This window comes from Staurois parvus, unplaced genomic scaffold (assembly GCF_062004578.1).
Source record: "Staurois parvus isolate SC_StPar_1 unplaced genomic scaffold, SC_StPar_1.0 ptg000175l, whole genome shotgun sequence".
NCBI classification, from domain to species: domain Eukaryota; kingdom Metazoa; phylum Chordata; class Amphibia; order Anura; family Ranidae; genus Staurois; species Staurois parvus.
This window is the reverse complement of record NW_028317971.1, coordinates 15433343-15457090: the sequence shown is the minus strand read 5'-3', so window position 1 is coordinate 15457090 and position 23748 is coordinate 15433343. Positions and strand designations below refer to the sequence as shown.

The 23748-nt window shown below is 40.6% G+C and overlaps 1 protein-coding gene across 6 annotated transcripts in view; it reads left to right on the top strand.

Moving 5' to 3' along the window:
- The window catches only part of SBF1 (SET binding factor 1), a 151457-nt gene extending 129423 nt beyond the window's left edge, over nucleotides 1-22034 (top strand). For 2 of the 6 annotated variants that reach the window (XM_089676982.1, XM_089676983.1), the window contains 14 exons: nucleotides 446-523; nucleotides 1819-1875; nucleotides 2181-2362; nucleotides 2553-2729; nucleotides 3902-4003; nucleotides 4145-4330; nucleotides 4494-4620; nucleotides 4702-4832; nucleotides 4944-5171; nucleotides 5432-5539; nucleotides 5723-5937; nucleotides 13121-13208; nucleotides 15162-15293; nucleotides 15396-22034. In XM_089676982.1, coding sequence (XP_089533108.1) covers nucleotides 446-523; nucleotides 1819-1875; nucleotides 2181-2362; nucleotides 2553-2729; nucleotides 3902-4003; nucleotides 4145-4330; nucleotides 4494-4620; nucleotides 4702-4832; nucleotides 4944-5171; nucleotides 5432-5539; nucleotides 5723-5937; nucleotides 13121-13208; nucleotides 15162-15293; nucleotides 15396-15494 — 1910 coding nt within the window. In that variant the 3' untranslated portion in view covers nucleotides 15495-22034. The remainder of the gene's footprint in view (nucleotides 1-445; nucleotides 524-1818; nucleotides 1876-2180; nucleotides 2363-2552; nucleotides 2730-3901; nucleotides 4004-4144; nucleotides 4331-4493; nucleotides 4621-4701; nucleotides 4833-4943; nucleotides 5172-5431; nucleotides 5540-5722; nucleotides 5938-13120; nucleotides 13209-15161; nucleotides 15294-15395) is intronic. The other 4 variants (XM_089676984.1, XM_089676985.1, XM_089676986.1 and 1 more) reach the window with 2 other exon arrangements.
- Nucleotides 22035-23748: the final 1714 nt, after the last annotated feature.

The following is a 23748-nucleotide window of genomic DNA, read 5'->3' as shown; positions in this document are numbered from 1 at the left end:
GGGGATTTTTTCAAGGTACTGTAAAACTGTCATATCATCTTATATATTCTTTACTGTAGTTCTGTGAGGTCTTTAGGCAGAGACATTCAGAGCAGAAGCATCACCCTCTGGCAGGGAAATAATGGGACAAAGAGCTTTCCCAAAGTAGTAAGGTTTCACTGTTCTAGCATATAAAACAAAGATTCCGATTATTATTCACATTGTTCACACTTGTGACTGGTTTCCTCTAATGCTGTTATTGCAGCACGAGTTGATGTTACAAGATATTAAAAGGTGGGAATTAGTTTTTATGAAAACCGCATATTCAAGGTCTTTATATCTTATAAACATTTTTCTTTAACAATTAAATAGAAATGAACAAACATAAGGGATGAGGATATCCTAATTGGTGCTTGTAATTAGTTGAGCTTTGTCCAAGGAAAGTAAGCTGGTGTTTCTACTGCAGATTCTCCCGACAAACGTCAGCCCAAACTGGGTTCTCTGATGAAGCAGGTGATGGGAGGGAAGGAGGACGTTCGAGGAGGTAGGATTCCAAATTGTTTGGCTGTATGGACATGAATGCATATGATGATTGTCAGGTTATACTTCACAGTGACCCGTGGTGCTTCGGGTTTTCGGAATGTGTTTAGTGCATTTAAAGAATGAATGCTGCATACAGACACCATTCATCTAGAACAGTGGTTCTCAACCTGTGGGTCGCGATCCCTTTGGGGGTCGAAGGACCCTTTCACAGGGATCGCCTAAGACCATCGGAAAACACATTTCTGATGTGTAAAGAACAGCTACAGTGTTGAAAGCAGCTACAGTGTTGAAAGCAGCTACAGTGTAGAAAGCAGCTGCAGTGTAGAAAGCAGCTACTGTGTAGAAAGCAGCAGTATTGAAAGCAAAACGATATTTCATGAATTATAATTACTGGGTAAATCATTTTATGGTTCGGGGTCACCACAACATGAGGAACTGTATTAAAGGGTCGCGGCATTAGGAAGGTTAAGAACCACTGATCTAGAATGATCTCAGGACCTCATTGTCACTTTGTTTTATTCATGTATCTTTCCAACATGCCAGGATAACCTCTCTCCGCTTATTTCACCTCGGTTTTCATATTCAGAGCTTTGTATCCATTTAAACTTTGGCCACATACTTTTCATCGGCTTTTTATGGTATTATTTCAGTCCTGCCTATTATTGTAATTTACTTTAGTAATCTTAGTCTTCATTTTTCTAGTGTTATATAGTGTCTCTTGCTGTAACAATCTTCCTATGCATAAGCTAAGATGACTAAATGGAGACGTGTTCCCCTTTGCCCTTTACAGAGTTTATGCAGGCCATACATGGTTCGAATTCCGAACGATTTTTCATCCGAAAATTGAAAACGTTCGCTCGGTAATCCGATGGTACCATCAACTATTTTGAAAATTGGCCGACCAAGTCATAAAGTTCACCCCATATAACAGGCGAAACTTCTGTTCCTTCCAGGTCATGGCTCATGCTCATATCCGGAAAAATGATCATATGATTTGACCATCATTGAGTCGAAAACGGTTGTTTTTCATGAATTTTCCAACATGTCTGATCACCAAAAAGGGGAGGAACCACGAAAATCGACCGGTGCCATTGACCCACTAACAGAGCTAAAATTGGCCGATTATTCTTAGGTCAGATTTTCGGATGAAAAATCGGTCGAATTTCGACCCGTGTATGGCCGGCCTTACTGTTGTGTGCCAGTCATATACTGTTTCAGCTGCCCCCCAACCCCCCCCCCCCCTTTCTTCCCTATACGTTCTTCCTTGACACACATGCCACTTTCTCCTTGAACCAGGTTACTCTGTACGGGGTATTAAGCACCCCGCAGTGAAACGAAGTTACGCTGAGCAAGGTCAGTGCATATGTTGTGTTAATGCCAGAGAAAAAAATGAGTCTTCAATCCCTCCCTTACCTTTCCTTTCCAGCAACAACTGCTCCAAAAAAGCTCAGCTGTTATTGAAAGTCTGACAGTAACACAATCTAATCTGCCTGTTTTATAGTTGGCATCCCCTTATTTCCCTTTTCTAATGTTTGCCAAGCTTGAACTTATTGTACTGACCAGGCGGTTCTACTAATAGGAATGATGGATGATTGCTGAGCCACTGACCTAAATCTCTTCAATATATTATTTTTTCGAAACCTTTCCTATACTTGTAGGTAAATGGGGCAGCATGCGTGGCACTGGGAGACTTAGTGCCTATGGTATGAACGCAGATGTAGGAACACGATTGGCTGCTAGAGAGCTTTTGACCCCCCATCAAAATGGAGGACCCTCAGAGAGTGCACTGACCCCACGAAGAGCTGCGCTGTACATCATAGGTGACAAGTCACAACTCAAAGTAAGTCCATAGGAAAGTAAACTCAAAGTAAGTCCATTAATGTTAAGTTGGAACAAGTAGGAATAACCTCTCGTATAAAGGAATCAGAACGTTTAATGTATGTTGAAAGCAAAAGAGAAATGCTAATGCAGTATTGCTTATATGTATATTCCTTTCATTGATATGTGTGTTTCCTGTGCCTCTTGCCTAGGGAGTAAAGCAAGACCCACTTCAGCAGTGGGAACTGGTCCCCATTGAGCTTTTTGATGTGAGGCAAGTGAAGGCCAGTTTTAAAAAATTGATGAAAGCCTGTGTACCTAGTGCCCCCTCCACAGACCCCAGCCTGTCGTATCTGCGCACACTGGAAGACTCCGAATGGCTGTTACAGGTCTGTCTGATGCACACACTCGAGTGCTACTTCTGGCTTTTTTCCAACATTTTCTCCTCTTTAACCACTTCTCGACCGGCCGTTGTATATAAACGGCCGGACGGTGGCACTGCAGGGTCGGGTGGCCGTCTATAAACGGCCTCCCCGCACCCTGCTTGTGCGCGTTCCCTGGGAGCGCGCAGCACCGCGATCCGGTGCCCGCTGTGTCCTCCGGACACAGTGAAACACCGATCGTCGGACGGGACCTCTGTACGAGGTCCCGATCATGTGATTACTGATTGGCCAATCAGTGATCACATGCAAAGTAGTAAGCAAGATGTCACTTCTGACATCATTGCTTACTATGTGTGAAATCTGTGAATGATCACAGAGCTCACATGGTACAAGGCTATTCACAAAAGCCTTGTACCATGTGACAAGCTGTGACCAATCACAGCTCACTCTGTATTTCTCAATGAGTGCAGGAATGCACACAGAGAGAAAGAGAAATGATTGCTTTTACATCCTATATGGGTGTAAAAGCAATCAGTGTAAAAAAAAAAAATCTTTATCACCCCTCACAAGTAGTAAAGTGTCACCATGGTGACACTGTACTGCTAGGGTGACAGTATGTAAAAAAAAAAAAAAATAATAATAATAATAATATAAAAAAATTAAATAAAAATGTAAAAAAAAATGTTTAAAAATTATAATTTTTGCTTATAAACTAATTTGGATTTTTTTTTTTTTTTTTACTAAAAAGATATCGGAATAAATTTTGGCTAAGATTTATGATGAAATATTATTTATTTGCAAAATTTTATAAAAAAAACCCTTTTTTTAAAAATTTTTGGACATTTCATTTACATAGCAAAAAAAATACAAATCCCAGTGGTGAATAAATACCACAAAAATAAAGCTTTATCTATCTAAAAAAAATGGTAAAAAATTCATTTGTGTACAGTGTTGCATGACCGCGCAATTGTCATTCAAAGTGTGATAGCGCTAAAAGCTGAAAATTGCCCTGGTCAGGAAGGGGCTAAAAGTGTCCGGTCTGGAAGTGGTTAAAACATCTGCTGACTTTGCTTCCCTTGTGTTGGGTCCCTTTAACTATTTTAATACAGCAAGGTGTTTTAAATTCTGTAGTTTCTTGTTATTTGATATTCATATATATATATGCTGATTCTTTTCAGATTCACAAGCTCCTGCAGGTCTCTGTGCTGGTTGTGGAGTTACTAGACAGTGGATCTTCTGTTCTGGTTGGATTGGAAGATGGGTGGGATCTCACTACACAGGTACTGGCATTGATCGGGTTCATTGTCCAATTATTCTCTGGTAACAACCTCCATATTCTTATGACATGAAAATATTTGCTGCATTGAATTAAATTTAATAGAGCAGCCTTTTTTTTTTTCTTTTTTTTTTTTTTTTTTTAGGTGGTGTCCCTAGTTCAACTGCTGTCTGACCCATATTACCGGACTATTGAGGGTTTTCGGCTACTCTTGGAGAAAGAATGGCTTTCATTTGGTCACAGATTCAGCCATCGTGGAGCACATACTGCGGCCAGTCAGAGCAATGGTTTCACTCCTGTTTTTCTACAGTTTCTGGACTGTGTGCATCAGGTAAGTGTTAGTTATTTTGTGATTGATTATTTTAAGACAGGTGGGTGAGTTCTTTGGGGTTTGTTGTCCAGATGTAGTCCTCATATTTTTTATATTTCTGCTTCTTTTATGTGGTCCAACATCATTAAATCATGGAAAGTAATCATGCTTGCATTTTGTACAGATCCATTTGCAGTTCCCCTCTGAGTTTGAGTTCAGTCAGTATTATCTGAAGTTTTTGGCATATCACTATGTGTCAAACCGGTTCCGCACCTTCTTGTTGGATTCAGACTGTGAGAGAATAGAGAAAGGTGAGAGCAGTGGCTTGGTCTTTAGGCAGCATCTTAGCATTGTCTTGTCTACTTTGTGATATCACACTGTCTTCCTTCCAGGCATTCTCTATGAGGAGAAGGGTGATCGGAGAGGCCCCCAAGTTTGCAGATCAGTATGGGATTATATGGAACGGCTGAATAAGAAAAATCCAGTGTTTTACAACTACATGTTCAGTCCTGAAGATGGAGAAGTAAGGACAAAAGAATACATTTAATTTAGGCATCTCTGAAAATCTATAATATATTTTGTAGACAATGCAGTAGACTGATATGCCATTTTAAGAAATGTTTCATTTCTGTAGGTGCTGCGTCCATACAGCTCAGTATGGGGTCTTCGTGTATGGGATTATTATACTCATGAGGCAATGAGTGAAGGGCCTTCTTATGACTGGGAACTTCTACAAGCACCCCGCCATGAAGAACCTGAAAAAACTGACAGTTCTGCCCCGCAGACCAAACGCAAGATTATTTGGCCTTCCTATCATGCACCGCAGCGTGTTCAGCCTGACGCCATCACATGCTTATTAGAGGTCAGATTATTTAAATGTAGTACCAGAGTGTGAATAATGGTAAAATGGTTTTGTACCTGCTGGAAAACTTGCAGAAAGTTGTGAAGCTACAACATTATTCAAGCACTATTGCCTTGCTCATGACCTGGTTACACTCTATATATTTCACTCAAAATCTTAAGCAGAGTCTTTTTCTTACTTTGCTTGCTTGTCAATATCCATAGGCAGTGGGAGATCTGTAATATGTATGGAAGTCTTAATGCAATATTTTCTGTTCACAGGAGTTGCAGAATCTGGAGATGGATTTGCGGCCTGTACCAGAACGTTGGAAAGAAGCCTGGGATAAGGTCAAAGCTGTCCACAGGACAGAGGTTCGACATGAGAGTCGAGTAAGTATAGCTGTACAAGGCTTTCTTGCTTTTAGTGTCCTTCTCATGCTGTATATTGCAACGTGTTTGGACAGTGTGATGGTTTGTTTACTAATGTCAGTTACTGTGAGCAAGTGAAAGTACATTTGTTAATATAGCATAACTAGTAAGTTTGTTTTTTTTTTTTTTCTCCCTCCAACACAGAAATCAAGCGCTCTGCTAATGTCATCAAATGTGTCCTCTCAGCGCCAGTCATTGGGAATATATCTCCAGGAGAGTGGTGTGGGATCTACGCTGAACCTGAGCTTAGAAAGTGGTCCAAGCACTACAAGTACGCCTACCAGTGCAGGGAAAATGGGCGCTCGCAACAGCACTAGCACCTTATACAATCAGTTCAACACTGCAGAGAGAGAAAACAGGTAATTACATTACAGTGTGTACTATAATCCATATTGGGGTAATATGGAGGCTGTGGTATCCTCTATGTATGTAGTAAAATGGGACTCCTTCGGAGATAAAAGAGCAAGGGTGAATTGTTTTGAGTCTGTTATAACACCTAATATAGCCTTGTAATTGTGTAATGTTTGTGCTGGAGGATGTCAGATTAGACACACATCAATTCATTACAAACTTGCAAGGTATTAATGTAATCTTAAGTCGATACCTTTTTTGGCAACTACTAATTTAGTGTAAGATGGGTTTACACATGATTTGCACTATTGTGATGTTTGCAGTATATGCTAGTGAAATTTTTTAACATTTATTAACCCAGTTGATACATTTCTGATATGTTTGTAAACACACCAGCTCACTGTTGCTGACATTGATTAACCACTTCCCAACCATCCTATAGCAGAAATACTGCTACAGGGCGGCACGGGTGCGCAAAATCACGTATATATACATGATTTTGGGTAGGGGGCGCACGCGAGGGCCCTACCCGCACCACCATTTGCGGCCACGGTTGTTAATCAGCGAGTCCCGGTCGGTGATTACTCACCGGCACCCAGTGATTGCCGGGATCTCCGACGGGGAGGAGAACTGTTTGTAAACAGAGCAGTTCTTCTCCCTATCAGTTCGTGCATACCGCTTTGGATGGCTCTGCACAGCACAGCCATGCACAGCAATGTGCTTACAGTGAAGCACACGGACACAGCACATAGTAAAACAGCACACCGTTAACCCTTTGATCGACCCTCATGTTAACCCCTTCCTGCCCAGTGCCATTAGTACAGTGTCAGTTTTTTTTTTTTTCACTGATCACTGTATTGGTGTTACTGGGGATGTCATTGACACCAAATCAGTTCCCTCCAGTGTCAGAATGGCCGCTGCAGTCCTGCTATAAGTCGCTGACCGCCACCATTACTAGTAAAAATGTAAAAAAAAATCCCAGTATATATACCGCCATTTGTAAACACTATAACTTTCACATAAACTAGTTAATGTACATGTATTGGGATTTTTTTTTTTTTTTTTTAGCAAAGACATGTAGCAGAATACTTTTTTGCCTAAATTTATGATGAAACTTGATTTTTTTAAATTTGTTTTTACCTGACATGTTTAATAGCAAAAAGTCAAAAATATTGTTGTTTTTTTTCCTCAAAATTGTTGGTCTTTTTTTTTTTTTTTCATTACGCAAAAAATAAAAAACTCACAGGTGATCAAATACCACCCGAAAGAAATCTCAATTCGTGGGAAAAAAAGGACGTAAATGTAATTTATCTAAACCCAAGGAAAAAATAAATTATTTATCTTCCGTGCATTGAAGGACTTTGTTCATTAGGGCCACAGCATTCAGTTATTCTATTATGAATGGGTTGTATTCCGCCACCTACTGGTGGACTGTACACTGGCAAACAAAAAGTCCATTGGTCATTCAGGTATACTCCCTTCCACTCCCAACGTGCTTCAATTTGTTGCTAGTATCCTCGGACGGATGTAATTTTTCTATTGAGATAGGTTTACCCCTTTTTCTTACGAGCTATTTAATTTAATTTTATGTATCAATATTCTTTTTCTTTAATCAAGACATCTACATGCCGCGGAGCTCTATCTCCTAGCTATCTGGATAGGCTAATCCAGGGCATAGTCTTGGAGGCTGTACCCAGACCCCACTGCACAAAAGATTGCAGGGCCTGCCAGGAATGAGACACTAGGGCACTGGGCTCTTAAAATAGCGCTTCCAGGAACTTGTATGCTACTACAATGTATTGAAGCATCCTCAGTGGCCATACTGATTTGGCATGTGGAGAATCCACTATATCTAAATTGGCTGACAGTTTTTAAAGTGACATAATTCCGGGAGTTCCTCTTTTAATGTCTTCATTCAAGTCCAAAAGTTTCACTTGGAATTTACCAAGTCTGTTATAGCCTACCTCCACCAAGCATACTTTCTATCCTTGATGGACATCAACAGTGTATATTTTCTTGCCCCCATCTTTTCAGCAAATTAATGCTATCTCTGTTTTGCAGTGGGAATACCACACTACCAGATTGTAGCCCTGCAATTTGTCCCTATATTCACTCTTTGAGTGTTCATCATGGTTCAGGCCCCTGTGCTGGCCTTACTGTGCTCCCAAGGGTATTCCCATTCCCCTAAAGGGAACAGCAAAGTTCTGATTCTCATGCAGACCCTCTAGAGCAGGATTTTTCAATCAGTGCCCAGGCACCCTGGGTACCTTTGGGGTTTCTCAGGGGTGCCATGGCAAAATTCCTAAAAATTGTCCAAAAATTGTTTAAAAAAAAAAAAGTCAGCTGGTGGACCAAGCCTGCTTTTTAGCAACAGGCTTTTTTTGTGGACCATTACAACCTTCCAGCCGCTGATGTCCTAACAACCAATGACATCATCTGTTGATCAGGAGGACATTGAACGCTTGCACAGCGTCCTTGTTTGCATCTCCCCTGCCCCTTTCTATCAGCACTGGGGTGATATTAGCAGAGTGAAGGAGAGAAACATTAAAATACTAGTCCGTACCAGTGTGCAAAGATGTATTTGCTTTGGAAGAATAAATCACATTGGGTGTCCTACATGTGTGGATGTTGCTGCGTTATGTAAAACTATTAGTTTAGTATAACATTTTAGAATGGGGTGCCTTGAGATTGTGCAGAATTTTAAAGGGTGCCTTGACTGAAAAAAGTTTGAGAAACACTGCTCTAGAAAAAGATTTGGCTGGATTTTGAATCTTCAAAAATCTGTGCTGGAACTGACACATGTTGGAGTTACATGGCTCTAGTCCTAGACCTGACCCAAGCCAGAGCCAGAAAAACATCTGACTCTTTACTTCCAGACTGTCCAACTCTACAAATGTGCATGAGAGTTGATACTTGATGGTAGGGATCTGTAGTTGAACTGAGCACTAGACTTTAAGGCAGTATTCAGTTCCACTACAGATCCTTACACCACTACAATTTGTTGTTCCAGGACAAATCCGTTCATACTTTAGACCAGCCATTCTTAACCAGGGTTTCTCCAGAGATTGCTTTGGGTTCATTGTCTTGTGGCTGATTTGGCCTCCCAACTAATGGTGTTTGGACGGTTCCAGCACCAGGACATCAATGATTTGTTTAAGCTGTCTGGAAGGGGGGCATTCTGACTACCACTGTAAGGGGAGCTTTTTTTCTACTTGTTGCCAATATAAGGAAGGTTTTTTTCACTGACCCCTGATTTTAGTAGGGTTGCCTGAGACCTGAACATTATTTCAAGGGTTCCTCTTCAGTAAAAGGGTTGAGATAAGCTGCTATAGATAAACCTATTTGACTGACCCCCAAAACCAGGTTATCTCTGGCTTGGTAGTTCAGGAATCCAGCTGCGTTGGGAACACCCTTCCTTAGCATCTTGGGAGATCATCACATCAGACACCAGCATGGAGGCCTGGGGAGGAGTCCTAGACACCTTCAAGTCAACAGTCTGGAGATCTGAGCAATTTGGCTGGCCTTGCAACAATAGACACTTTGTCTACAGGGTCATCCGATCAGGATCCAGTAGAACAAACCTACTGCAGTGGAGTATATCACCCATCAGGGGAGGACTAGAAGTCTTTCTGCAGCAAAAGAGGTGTAAAGGATTCTAGCCTGCACTGAACTCCATGTTCCAGCTTTGTCTGCCATTCATATACCAAGCATGGCAGACACCCTCTGGGCTTTTCTAGATCAACTAGATCTCCTTTCGCAAGGTCCATTTTATCATCTTGCTACAAGATTGCAGTCTTTAATGTCTTTGCATTCCATGCTTTTGAAAGTTTGTGAGTCCACCATTGTACATGGATGGTATACTTTACTTAGTGGAAGCAAAGGTTTTACCCCAGGGAATCTTGTTTAGATAAAACAGTTGGCCTTGAGTACCATCAGTGGTGAAATCCCAGCTCTTGCAATCTTATTTCAAGACAACTAACCCCCTCATTCATTGGTCAAGACTTTTGTACAAGGTGTTTATCATGTGTCTGCTCTTGTCCAACCTCCTCTGACTCTGTGGGCATTAGAATGCAGTCTTTTGAACCTGAATTTCCTTGTCACCATCACCTCAGCCAGATGTCTCCTTGAGCTGATGGCCTTGTGCTGTACAGAACCCTCTTTAGTCTTGCACAAGGGTAAGGTAGTGAGACTCTCTTTTTACCATTCCTGATGGTTCCTGTAAAGTGAAGCCTTTCATGTTCCACCATTTCTCGGTGGCTCAGAAAGATCATTGTTCAAATTTATAGTCATAAGGACAAAGTTTCACCATTTTCCTCCTCATAGTGCACTCTACCAGATAGTGCATGTTCAAGCCTCATTTAATGCCAGCTTTGGACAAAAGATCCTTCAGACAGCCCTTTGAGCAGCAGGTCGACCCCCAGTTTTATTCTGTTTGTGAACTTCATAGTATTTTGTTTGCTTCATTGCCCAGCACTCAGCTGAACTGTTTATGAATACCCCAGTTGTATCAGAATAATTGAATCCTGTTTTCCTTAATGAACAATAAAGAAAACAGGATTTTTGTAATTACTGTAAAATCAGTTTCTTAAAGTTTGTTGAGGTACACAAGTCCCACCCCTCCGTGTTTGTGATCTACTCCTAAGTGCGTTAGTTCTACAAAATGGAGGCATTCTTGGAGTAAGAGGGGTTCTACCTGGCTGGTCAGATTCCTCCTGCAGACAGCTGCATATGACACACTTGTATCAGAATAATGGAATCTTGTGTCTCTTTATGAACTTCGAGAAATGGATTTAAGAGTAAGTACAAAGATCCTATTATTGTAGCCTACCAGTTCTTAGATGTTATGACACCTTGGGACAGGACGTTTATTAGGACAACAGAACACCACTCTTCTCCACGTCAAGGGGGGAGGGAAAAGGGGGGATGGTGGTAACACTAACACACTTCCAATTAGACATGTAATATGACTTGTGCATCCTCATCATGTTTATTGTGCACTGCATAGTCTTTATAAACACACTGTATATGTGGGCGAATAAAATTTAGATTTACATATTTGATATGCCTATGATGACATTTATGAAAGTGGAGCCTATGAAATGAAAATTGAACAAGGCATATCCTTCTGTAGTGTGTACCTGCCTTGATCCAGAGCATTAATTTCTGTCTGATCTTCCATTCCTCTGCTATCTGCGCAGTAACTTCTGAAAGCTAATGCTCACACAAGAAGATGTCCATGCACACAGCAAGTGCTTAACAGCCTTAGCTGTGCATGTTTCCCTATGAGACTGTATTGGGGGTGTCCTTTTCCTCCATGTAGGTCTCAGATTACACATCTCCTTGCTGTATGCTGTGTAGAGTGTGACATCCGTTCCCCACCCCCTGGCCTCTGGAGCTGAGAAATGCTGTCTAAATTCTGTACTTTGAAGGGCTATAGAAGAGATAGGGCTATAGAAGAGATAGGGCTACAGATAAACAAGTACAACTTGTGTAGGAGGATTTGTTTCATCTCTATGTATCACCTCTGGCTTGTGACTTTAGTGAGTGTATGCAAGATTTGCAACTGCATTAAGTATATAATTAGTCTAAATTTCAAATATTTGGGAACTCAGACGCATGTCCATTTATAGGATACTGTTACCCTTTAGTTGGTTACCGTGCCCCTCCTTTTGTCACCCTTTTCCTTCCTGTCCAGGTCTCCATGTATGTGAAACATTGGGTGGATGTATATTGATTCTGCCACACAATTAGGCAAAAAAACAAGGAAGAGGCAGATTTCTTATAATTAAGTATCTTTATTTATAACTTCCCCAACAGCTGCTCACATAGCAATGCAACAAAGTAAAACCTTTTGTACCAAAAAGTACAGCGCAACAAAAACAATTGATCTATTCAATCAGTGTAACATTTACATACATTTTACATTTTGCATACATTGCTTGTTTTTGTTGCGCTGCACTTTTTGGTACACACACACACATATATATATATATATATATATATATATATATATATATATATATATATATATATATTTATTTATTGCACTGTTTTTGGTAGCACTGAGTATCTTTCTTTTTTGGTTAACAAAGTAAAACTTCCAAATTGTTTTGAAAGGCATATTTTTTGTTAACTAAAATAAAAAAGATGTTATTTACATGTATTGTGCAGTGATATTGCACAGAGTAGTACCTTACTTCCTCTTCTGGACTCCCGGCGCTTTCCACTCCCCTTCTCCGAGTGCCCCTTCAGCTGGGGGGGGGGGGGGGGGCACCTGTGCGGGCGTGCTCCTAAGCAAGGCTGTGTGCATCCATAGACACACACAGTTTTGCCAAGTCCCCCGCTCCCTCACAGGACATGACTGAGAGCTTCAGGAGCCAATGGCTCCTGCTGCTCCCAGGGCCTCCTGTGAATACAGGGAGAGGGGGCAGCACTGCTGCAGATGGACAGTGCTGGATTGAGATTTATTTTTTATTTATTTCAGGTACTTATATAGCGCCGTCAATTTACGCAGCGCTTTACATATATATTGTACATTCACATCAGTCCCTAACCCTCAAGGGGCATACAATCTAAAGTCCCTAACTCACATTCATACATATACATATATACATACTAGGGCCAATTTAGACAGGAGCCAATTAACCTACTAGCATGTCTTTGGAATGTGGGAGGAAACCGGATTACCCGGAGGAAACCCACGCAGTCACAGGGAGAACATGCAAACTCCAGGCAGGTGGTGCCAGGGTTGGGATTCGAACCAGCGACCCTAGTACTGCCAGGCCGAAGTGCTAACCATTTAGCCACTGTGCTGCCCTAGAGATAGGAGGTAAGGGTTTGGTTTGGGGGATTACTGGTACTGGACGGTTTTTTTTTACCTTATTGCATTGAATGCATTAATATAACAAAAAAAAAACCTTTTGCTTTTAGAACCACTTTACTTGCATCTGTTTTAAATGAAAATCTGCCTCATCTCTAGTGGAAGATCTGTTGCCCTGTGCAATTATACATTGAAACTGTTACATAGATTTTGACAGGTGGACTGATTTTGTGACTAAATTTGATGCTGATTTGTTGTATAAATGTCCCCCAGTGTGCTGTGCGGTGCTTATGGCTCTGCTTCCTGAGCTTCATGACACATGGCCGTTGTAGAAAATGCTAGTGGTAATATAGTTTTTTTTGTCATTTCAGGTCATATGAAGGGACTTTGTATAAGCGAGGAGCTTTTATGAAACCTTGGAAACCACGTTGGTTTGTGTTGGACAAGACAAAACATCAGGTAACAAGAACAGAAAATGGTACCTCTATGCATCCAAGTTTGTTTCATGTGATCTGTACAGATTGGTCCTCTCCATCAGCAGAAGACAGTCCATTTCATCAAAACCAATAACAATAACAATCTTTATATAGCGCCTTTTCACTGTAGTTTCTCAAAGCGCTTTACAAAGAAAACAAGAAATACACACGATAAAACAAAGGGAAAAAAGGAATTATTAGGTGAAAGCTTGTCTAAAGAAAACATTTTCTAGATTTGATTTAAATGAGTTTAGAGAAGATGACTCTGATGTTCCTTGGAAGTGAATTCCAAGTTTTGGAGCATAGCAGGAGAAGACTCTGTCTCCCATCAAGTGTAGGTGAGTAGGGGACACACAGAAGACCAGAATTTGAGGAGCGGAGGTGACGAGGGGGAGTAACTAGAAAACCATTCAGACAGATAATGGGGTGTCAAGCCATGAAGAGCCTTATGGGTGAGCAAGAGGATCTTAAAGTCTATGTGAAACCTGACAGGTAGCCAGTGCAAGGACTCCAGGATAGGGGTAATATGGTCACTTGTACCAGACCAGTAGTAGTTGTCTTCTGCCAACAACCGGGAAAATGTCATTGTTCTTCTATGTTATGGCTCACCAGGGATATTCTGAATACTATATACCTATAAGATAACCACATCATAAAAAGAAAGGCGTAAAGCTTCTCAAGAGACAAAAAGGAGAATCAGTCCTCTAATACAGTACTGCATCAGGGTGTATGACAATTTTTATTCATCCTGTAGACATTGTTAAAGTGGAAGGAATGGCTTAGGCTCTATTAACTCCCCACAATCATTTAAACAATATATGTCTGTCGTTACGGGGTACAATTTTTTTTAAATGTGTTTTTCTAACTTTTTTTCATTATAATGCATTGCAGACACATGACTGCAATGCCTCTGTCTTCATACAGCTAGGGCATCTGGTATGCGTTTCTCCTTCCTCCTGTTGCTCCTCTCAGAGCACCCTCATGAATGAGGGTACTTGTCACTTGTGCACCCTCATTCATGAAAAAAGCATATAATAATGTAGATGTGGAATGACATGGGCGCGCCCGAGCATGTTGGGGGCAGGGCATCTGGGTGCGGGCTGCGCTGTGTTACCTTCACAGACACTGACAATGGTACCAGGAATCACCTGTGAGCAGACACATTTGTTGGTGAAGCACAGGAGAATTGCTGAATTAGACTGTTTCTAATCAGACATTCAGCAATTACAAAAATGCATAATATAACAGTTTTGTAAATTATACATAGAAATAAAGGATATTTTTTCATTTTAAATGGAATGCCAATTTTTTTTGCTTTGTTCAACTAGTGGGCTGAATGAAAATAAACTCGCAGATCCCTTCATCCACACAAGTGATGTGGGTACAGGAATCACCTTGCTGAGCTATTGTATTCTGACAGTGGGGACTCCCCCGTTAGAATACACTGATCAGCGCTGCAGTGGCTGATCAAATGCTGGTTTTCCAACAAGACCGTTCAACAGAAGCTGATCTAACAGTCGGCTTCTGTTGAAGTGAGTGCGGTACACACAAATTGAACTTTAGCCTTTTCATGCTGAACTGGCCAAATGTCGATATGTGTATACCAAGCTTTAGTCCACGATCAGATATGTGTCCACTGTGGAGATCGCCGTGCATTTACATGTGGTATAGGGGAGTTGGGACTCATGGAGTGCACTGTGGTATGTGAGCTGTCATTCTTCCATGTCATTTCAGGGCACAGATGGGGAAGAAGTCTCCCTTTCACCAGAGTTAACATGTAACCATCAGATCCAATAGTCTGCCATTTTATTGTCCTTTCATTGTGTGTTTCATAGGATAAAACTTATTATGCTTTTTTTCCTTCTCTTAGCTAAATCATTTATATAGAAATATCATTTTGTTGTGCTTCATTTGTACCTCCCTTTCCTCCTATCAGCTGCGCTATTATGAGAGCCGTACAGACACTGAATGTAAAGGGGAGATAGACTTGGCGGAGGTGGAGTCTGTCTATACAGGTACTCCAACCATGGGTGCTCCCAAAAATATGGATGAAAGGTCATTTTTTGATGTAAGTTTAAATGGCAAATTCTCTTAATGCTTTGCAGATTTGATTTCTTCCTTTCAGTTTTACAAATGTTCTAATACATCCACCTTTTCTTTTTCTCTGCAGTTGAAAACAACCCGGCGGGTTTATAATTTCTGTGCCACAGACCCTTTGTTGGCCCAGCAGTGGATTGACAGGATTCAGAGCTGCCTGTCAGATGCGTGAGGCTTCAGTAGTAGTATCCTCCAAAGATGTCAGGATGTCACTGAAGTATTAGTAACTCTGGAGTACCACATGGCAGCTTAAACTGAACTGTTCACCAGTGTCAAGTGGGTGTTTCCAGAGAACACCTTAGCCTCTTTATAATTTTTCAGCAAGATATATGCATCCAGTGAGTTATTGGGGCCTATTGGAAGCCCTTTGAAGTCATCATAGAGGAACATGCAGACTATGGCTTACAGTTCTTCTGAGAAAGAAAAGATTTTCAGACACTGTAACTGGCAAGAAATGATTCAGCCAGAGTATGCAGAGTTGTGCTTAGTATTTCCTGAGGGCAGCTGTCTGAGCAGTGGCCGATTGCCCTTCTAAATTAATAGAGAAAAAAATGTCCGTAGTTGAAGGGCGCTAACGCTTAGGCTTTTTCATTCATGGTCCCCAACGAAAGTGACCTGTAATGTCCTGGAAGCAATTTGCATCTGGTTAGTCTCTTGAATGTTTACCTGTTGCTTATATTTGGTTCAGCAATCTTTTTCAATCTTAACTTATTTTGAAATGTTAAATGGCTAGACAGCAAGCCTACAACTCCCATGTAACAAGCCCTGCAGGTAGAAGAGTTCAGCATAAAACACATCTCTGGTTCATTTGAAGTAAAACAATCTGGCGCCATCATTTTCTTTTTTTCACGAAGATCCATTATTTCTTATTAGAAGATGTCATTTGGCTGTAATGGGGCTACACCAAAGGGATGGACATTTGCACAAAGGATTTTTATTGTTCAGTCCTCACACACTGGCCCCAGGAGGGTTGGAGCTTGAACTCTGAAGACTGTGACTTAGGAAACCAGGTGAAAACCACTAAGGATTTTATTACTACTTGTATGTAATAGGATTTTGCTTGCTTATTTCTTCCTGATGTATAGATTGTAAAAAGAAGGGAGGAAATGCTATGTAAAACAGTTTCACAAAATAATATAAATATTCAGAACCTTCTGTTCATGAGCCCCAAGGACTTCTGGACCACGTTGACTGTCACCAGGACTGTGAACTAAGCAGCTAGTTAGCTGTGCACTATGGGAAGATTGCAGCAGGGACATCATCTTGTGTTTACTATGTGTACCACTTGGATTAACAGAAACCATGTTAAACCGTTACTGGTATTTTAACTCTGTGGTTATTGTACTTCATTTAATAATAATTATTATTGTATATTGCTGTATATAGAGGAACGTCCAAAGCAGCATGAAACTGAAGGAGAGGTTGGCTGGGAAGAGAAAACTGAGGTTTTTAACTCTTTCACTGCAAAAATACCATCTTGTACTATTATTTAGCCCCAATTCTTGATTCTCTCTACATTAACGCAACCAATCATGATTCACAAGCCATCTATAAAATCCTGTTTCTACACTGTTTATGTAATACACATATATGTGTATCTGGGCATTATTGAAACTGTTTCCTCAAACAATAGTTATTGCGGGAAGGTAAAGGTCAAGTATAAAAATCACCGTATAGATGTAAGAGGGGATACAATGTGGCTTCAGTACTTCTAAAAAGGACTGTAAATAATTTCTGCATGCCAAAATTATCACTTAAACCCACCTAACTGCTGTCCCCCCCCCCCCCCTCTTTTAAAATTAGTGTTGGAAAATATGAAATTCGGTAAGCTAGAGCAGTGACCTGCAAACTACGGGCAGAGGGTCGGATTTGGCCCTTTGCTAGCCTTTATCTGGCACTTGGGGGGCAATATTCCTCCCACTGACACCTACTATGGAGCACTATTCCACTGATACCAATGAAGGTGTACTATTCCTCCCTCTGATACCAATGGTGGGACACTACTCCTCCTATTGACAACCAATAGCCATGGCCATGTTTATTCCCATTGATGCTGGGCACAGGATATTTTCTACCACCACTGGCCACAATTCAGCCCCCCCCCACCTAAAGTCTAAAGGACAGTGAACTGGCCCTTTGTTTTAAAATCCCTGATCTAGCAGATGGACTGATTAGTCCAACATATTTATTATTAGGCCATTTTATTAGAGGGAGCTATGCCAAAATAAGGACAGTTGCCTGAGAGTGTAAGGGAATGTTGTAAGCTGTACAGAAATAGCTTTGTGAATAAACTGAACTTGCTGAAATGTATCTAACTAGAACAAAAACATTCATTTTCAAGTCCAGAGTATACTGTGTGGATGAGAATTTAGTCTGGTCACTGACAAGGAAAAGGCTTTAGAAGGTAATGACCATGAACTGAGGCTAAAGTGGCATTCTGAGCATATAAATTACATTTTTTATGCAATCTGGCAGTAGCATCATCACAGCCAGGCTTGTTTTCCCCCCTGTAACATAGTTGTATAACCTGTTGATCCTGCCATTAAGTCTGTTATCTTTCAGCTTTATTTAACAGACCAAGCTGACCAGCAAAATTAACAGAGGGTTGAGACAATCCATGTAATACTGCAATACAATTGTCAGCTTTTATTCATTAAGTTAAAACCTTTATCCAAAAAGGAAAAAAAAACTGTTGTTGTTACTGCTTAAAATGTCAGCTAGAGCAAGGCTTTTATTTGTTTCCCTTATGAGAAGTGAATCTAAATTGACTAGTGCATATAACATTGCCCTCGTCACAGCTAGGCAGTGCTGCTGTTTAAGGATTGCTTTGTTGCCCCTCCATAGATACAGTGTAGACGTGAGCATAGCTACCCCAAGACAGAAAGTGTGTTACAGGTCGGTCCACCAGGTAAAAAAAGAAACCGATTGCAGCCACTGCATCTAAGGGGTTGGTAAGCTGCAGTGTAGATTTTGTTTTGTGGATTTAGATACACTTTATATATTGCTGTTTTATCTTTTTTATTGTGAATTATAACTCCAGATATATTATCAACTGGGCATGCTCCAGCAACTGGTATGACTGTTTCTTTTAATATTAATATATTAATATTTTATTAACTTTATACCTTTCATTATTGATAGAACCAATGAGATGTCCAATATAAAAGATCTGTTTATAATCCTAACTCCAATGAAACAGTTAAGTACTTAGCTTGGGTTGTTTTAACTGCAAAAGGGTTTTGCATTTCTCTGCATTCATTCCTGTGATTTACCTAGCCTGGAGGAGAAGCAGCAGTCTGATGAGCTCATCTCTCTGTCACTCAGTTCTTTCCTCCAATCAGCATGTCCCATGTTAGTACACAAACAGTGCAGCACCACTGCACTCAGGTTTCCAGGGATTTGCAAAAGGCTAAAACTAGTTTGTTGGGTGTTTTTTTTTTTTTTTTTTTTTTTTAATATACTTGATGTATAATGAACACATGCTTGCACATTTTTTTTAATCTGCATGAAGTTGAGCTTTAATGCTACCAGTACTTAAAAACCATTTTAAGTTTCTAACCTGTGGAAGATCATATTTATTTTCCCTCCTAGAAACCAACTCCACTGAAAAGCATCAATTTGGGCAGGAAGTCGCATGCACAGACATGTCCTACAGCACATTTTTCAAGTACTAACAGTAAGCCCTGGTTCACACTGATGCAATGTGGCACATCGCATGGATCACACAGGAGGCACACCGCATTCCTGTGTAAATCACATGCGATTCTGTGTGGTGCAATTTGAGCTATACATTTTGCATGGCTCAGATCGCACCAAAAGAGCGCAGGAGCCTTTTTTTTTTGTCCACTCCAAAATTGGATCGCATGAGTGTACACACCCATGTGATCTGATTCTTCACATCGCACCGTGTTTTGTGAACGGAGTTCGGGGTATTTGTAACTTAAAATACACAACCGCAGCGGTTCGTATGAACGGGGTGCGATTATGATGCTGTGCAAAAATCGCACAGAATCCTGGTGCCAATTCAGCACTGCATCAGTGTGAACCAGGGCTTAGAGTTGTTGGAGAATTGTCCGAGTTCTGTAGTGCAATACATTCTATTTCATCTCTACTGAAATCAATAACAGTGCTGACCTAACAGTATCATTTTTACAGCAGCCATCATGATTATTTTTAAAATAAATATACCACTGTGCAGAGATTTCTCCTGCATTTCTGGCCCAGGTGATAGTGCCACTGTACACCATAATGCCATCACCATAGTAACATCTCAACAAGGGCATGGATCTCACTGCACACTGGAGGCTCTATCTATCCAAAACATTTACTTTTAAAGCTCGGCTCGAAGCAGATAACTCATTAATCCAGTTTTGCTTTCATTAGAAGGTACTTTTACATGCAGCTGGCATATGTCCTTAAAACATAACTCCAGGAAATTCAGTAATTTTTTAAGATCTGCTGGTTAAGTCCAGTGAGGCGTATGTCACGTGGACTCTCTCTTGTTGACAATTTACAGTTTTTATAAGCACAGGTAGTACAGCTATTGATACACTCCCAGTTCTCTGCCTGGAGAGATGCTGCTTTCTCACACAGCAGCCGCTCTGACCTACCCTCCACTGTCCATTCACAGAAGGCTTTGTATTTTTGTGAAAGGGTTCATATAATACATAACTTTTCATAACTTGGCAAGACGAGAGGTGGGATGGGCAGATTGGTCGCACACAACTCTGCAGCTGCAGGATCTGAGACCCAAACATCTAATGTTGGAGCGTTGGATAGGTATACTCTTAGCACGCAGTAAAAATGTAAATTGTAAATAAGAGATAAGTCACTGCGGTGGCATATACAGTTCATTGAACTCAACCCATGGAAACTTGGCACATTTTAAACAAGTGACGGAATTCTGGAAATCCTGTAAATCTTTGTTGTTAGTAAATTATGCTTTTTCTGTTATACCTCACTCTAACTGGAAGCGCAAGGACAAACGTTGAACTTTGCTGCATTGCAAAGAACTGTCATTCGTAGACCGGGAATATATTTACAGGATGGGATCAGCCCACAAGAAGGCTTCTGTTAGGTCACTCTCTGGGGCAGGTCCTGGACCTGTATTGTTTAATTGCAATGCAGTCAGATCACAGTCTTGGCTCTGCTGTGTTCCTACCTTTATTAAGTTTTCTAATTTTAAAGGCAGTAACTCCCATATATGTATTCTTTATATTTAGTTGCTTGCCTAGAGTCAAAGTGGTTCTAAAGGCTCGATGTTTTTTACCTTCATGCATTCTATGTATGAAGGTAAAAAACCTGTGTGCAGCAGCTTCCCCAGCCCCCTTAATACTTACCTGAGCCCCATCGAGATCTAGCGATGTGCATGACAGCCTCGGCTGTCCCGTGTCTCAGCCTCCTCATTGGCTGAGCCAGCAAGTGGGAGCCATTGGCTCCCATTTCTGTCAGTCCCAGCCAGTGAGAGGAGAGAGAGGGAGGGGCTAAGCCACAGCTCTGTGTGAATGGACACACGGGGCAGCGGTGCCCCCATAGCAAGCTGCTTGCTGTGGGGGCACCTGACAGAAAAGAGGAGCCAGGAGAGCCAGCAGGGGACCCGAGAAGAGGATCCAGGCTGCTCTGTGCAAAACCACTGCACACAGCAGGTAAGTATAGACATGTTTGTTATTTAAAATAAAAAATTAACCTTTAGAATTGCTATAGGTGTTAATTGAAAATAAGATTTTGCATGCCATTTCACACAGTCATGAGTCTGGCAACAGTCTTGATTTAGGGTTGTTGTACTTTCAAGGGCAGATTAAGGAAGGAGTTTTGGTTGGTCAATATTTTTCTCTTGAGTGGGAAATGAATGCAGATTTTTGGAGGACTGGCTAAATTTAAAGCCCAGTTGAAGTCTTCGTTTGTATTACCGTAATGCAGTCAATCAGCATATATAGTGATAAATATGTTCTTTTCTGCACATTTTATTTCTATACCCAGTGCTAGATGCACGCTGGAGAGCCAGGCCTCTGCTTTCATACATGAGCCGTGGGCTGGGTTTCCAGCAGTGTCACATGTTATCTCCGCAGTGCTCCAATCAGCAATGCTCATGTTCCCTGAGTGGTTTTAGATCTGTGCTGGCCGAAAGAATAGAGATTTATTCACCCACCTGTTTGAGTTCAATTTTTTTCTGTCCCTTAAACACTCAATGACTTACTTTTTCAGATGGTTGAGCACAGTGGAAAAAAAAGGGTCAAGGAGTGTTTTAGAGTTTAGACAAAGTCAAAATAAAAAAAACCTTCATAATTACAAGTAATTTAGAATTTTTTAAAGCCTGTTTAAGGCATTTATTTTTAATCTAAGGTTTTGAAGTCTAGCTTACCCGATTGGGCACATCGTATCTTTGCAGTGAAAGGGTTAACACATTCCTCCACCTCCCTGCGCAGAAGTATGAATCGCTCAGTTAGTGCGGCCATTTTAAGAGATGGATGCTCTTTGTACATAATACAATTCTCAGGCTAAAGCTTCCTGTTTTTGTAGAATACATCGGTTCTTGTACATTGTGTCAAACATACAGTCTTTGGTTTGTGCCTAGATATATGAAAACAGGAATATACCCAGAGAAATAAACTAACAAATGTTTAAAATACTTGTAGTGCATTTTCTACTGTTATAATTGATTAAAATAAATCATTTTTGCTCAAAATGTAAAATACAGTACCTTGCAACCATACCAAGACTTCGTATTACTGAGAAACAAACATTGTAATGAAAAATGTTCAGATTTGTTTTCTTTTTCTAAGAACTAGTAAGTATGTGAATTTCATTTTGTTTCAGATTAGAGGGAAAAAAACTGAAATATTGTGTTTGCATCAGTATGTGAGCATGGAATCGCCATAGTTTGGCAGGATATTGGTACAGTTAAAGCAGAATTAAACCCAAAACCAAAAATGTAATCTATTGCAGCTTACCAATCATTCGATGTGGTGGCTGCATTTGTTTTTCTTTTTTTAGTTTTCTTTTTTTTCCATGGTGATCTGGCTAATAACACACCTCCTATATTATATAGACACCACTCTGCATGAACACAGGGGGCAGATTTGGACAGCAGCATTGTCAGTCTTGGGGGAGGGGAGAGTTAGTGTATTTAACCACTTCAACTCCGGACACTTTTACCCCCTTCCTGACCAGGCCAATTTTCAGCTTTCAGCGCTATCCCACTTTGAATGACAATTGCACGGTCATGCAACACTGTATCCTTATGAATTTTTTAGCGTTTTTTTGAGACAGATAAAACTTTATTTTGGTGGTATTTAATCACCACTGGGATTTTTATTTTTTTTGCTATATAAATTAAAATGTCCAAAAAGTTTGAAAAAAAAGTGTTTTTCTTATAAAAATTTTGCAAATCTTTCTTCATAAATCTTGGCCAAAATGAATTCAGTTATCTTTTTAGTAAAAAAAAAACAAAAAATAACCCAAATTAGTTTATAACCTAAAATTATTTTTCTAATTTTTTTACATTTATATTTTATTTTTTTATATTATTTATGGGTTTTTTTTTAACATATCGTCACCCTAGCAGTACAGTATTACCATAGTGACACTGTACTACTTGTGAGGGGTGATGAAGATTTTTTTTTTTTCTTCTTTTACACTGATTGCTTTTACACCCACAAAGGCTGTAAAAGCAATCATTTCTCCTTCTCTCTGACTGCATCTTTGCAGCCATTGAGAAATACTGTGAGAGCTGTGATTGGTCACAGCTTGTAACATGGTACAAGGCTGCTGTGAATGGTCTTGTACCATGTGACCTTTGAACATTCACAGATTTCACACGTAGTAAGCAATGATGTCAGGAAGTGACATCTTGCTTATTACTATTCATGTGATCACTGATTGGCCAGTCAGTGATCACATGATCGGGACCTCACACAGAGGTCCCATACAGCGATCGGTGTTCTCTGGACACAGCGGGCACCAGATCGCGGTGTCGCGCGCTCTCAGGGAGCGCGCACAGGCAGTGAATGCGGAGGCCGTTTATGAACAGCAACCCGCTCCTGCACTGCTCCCTTCCGGCCGTTTATGTACATGGGCCGGACGGGAAGTGGTTAAATCAGCTAGCACATTGAAGCTGAGCTCTAGCTAATACTTTATCATCCTTACAGCAAACAGTGTGTTTTACATAAATAAAAGTTGATTTTAAGCACCCCTGTCAGTGTTACATTTTCTGTTTTATCCCTGTAACTGCAATAGAGTTTTGGCTTGGAAAACAACAAACTTACTGGCTGGATCACCGGATGAAAATAGGCCTAAAAAAGAAAACTAATGCAGCCATCACATCTAAGAACTGGTAAGCTGCAATATAATAAGTGTTTGGTTTTAGGGTTAATACCACTTTGAGATGGTCACTGAGAGTAGAGGTTAGCAGGCATGACCGTGCTGCC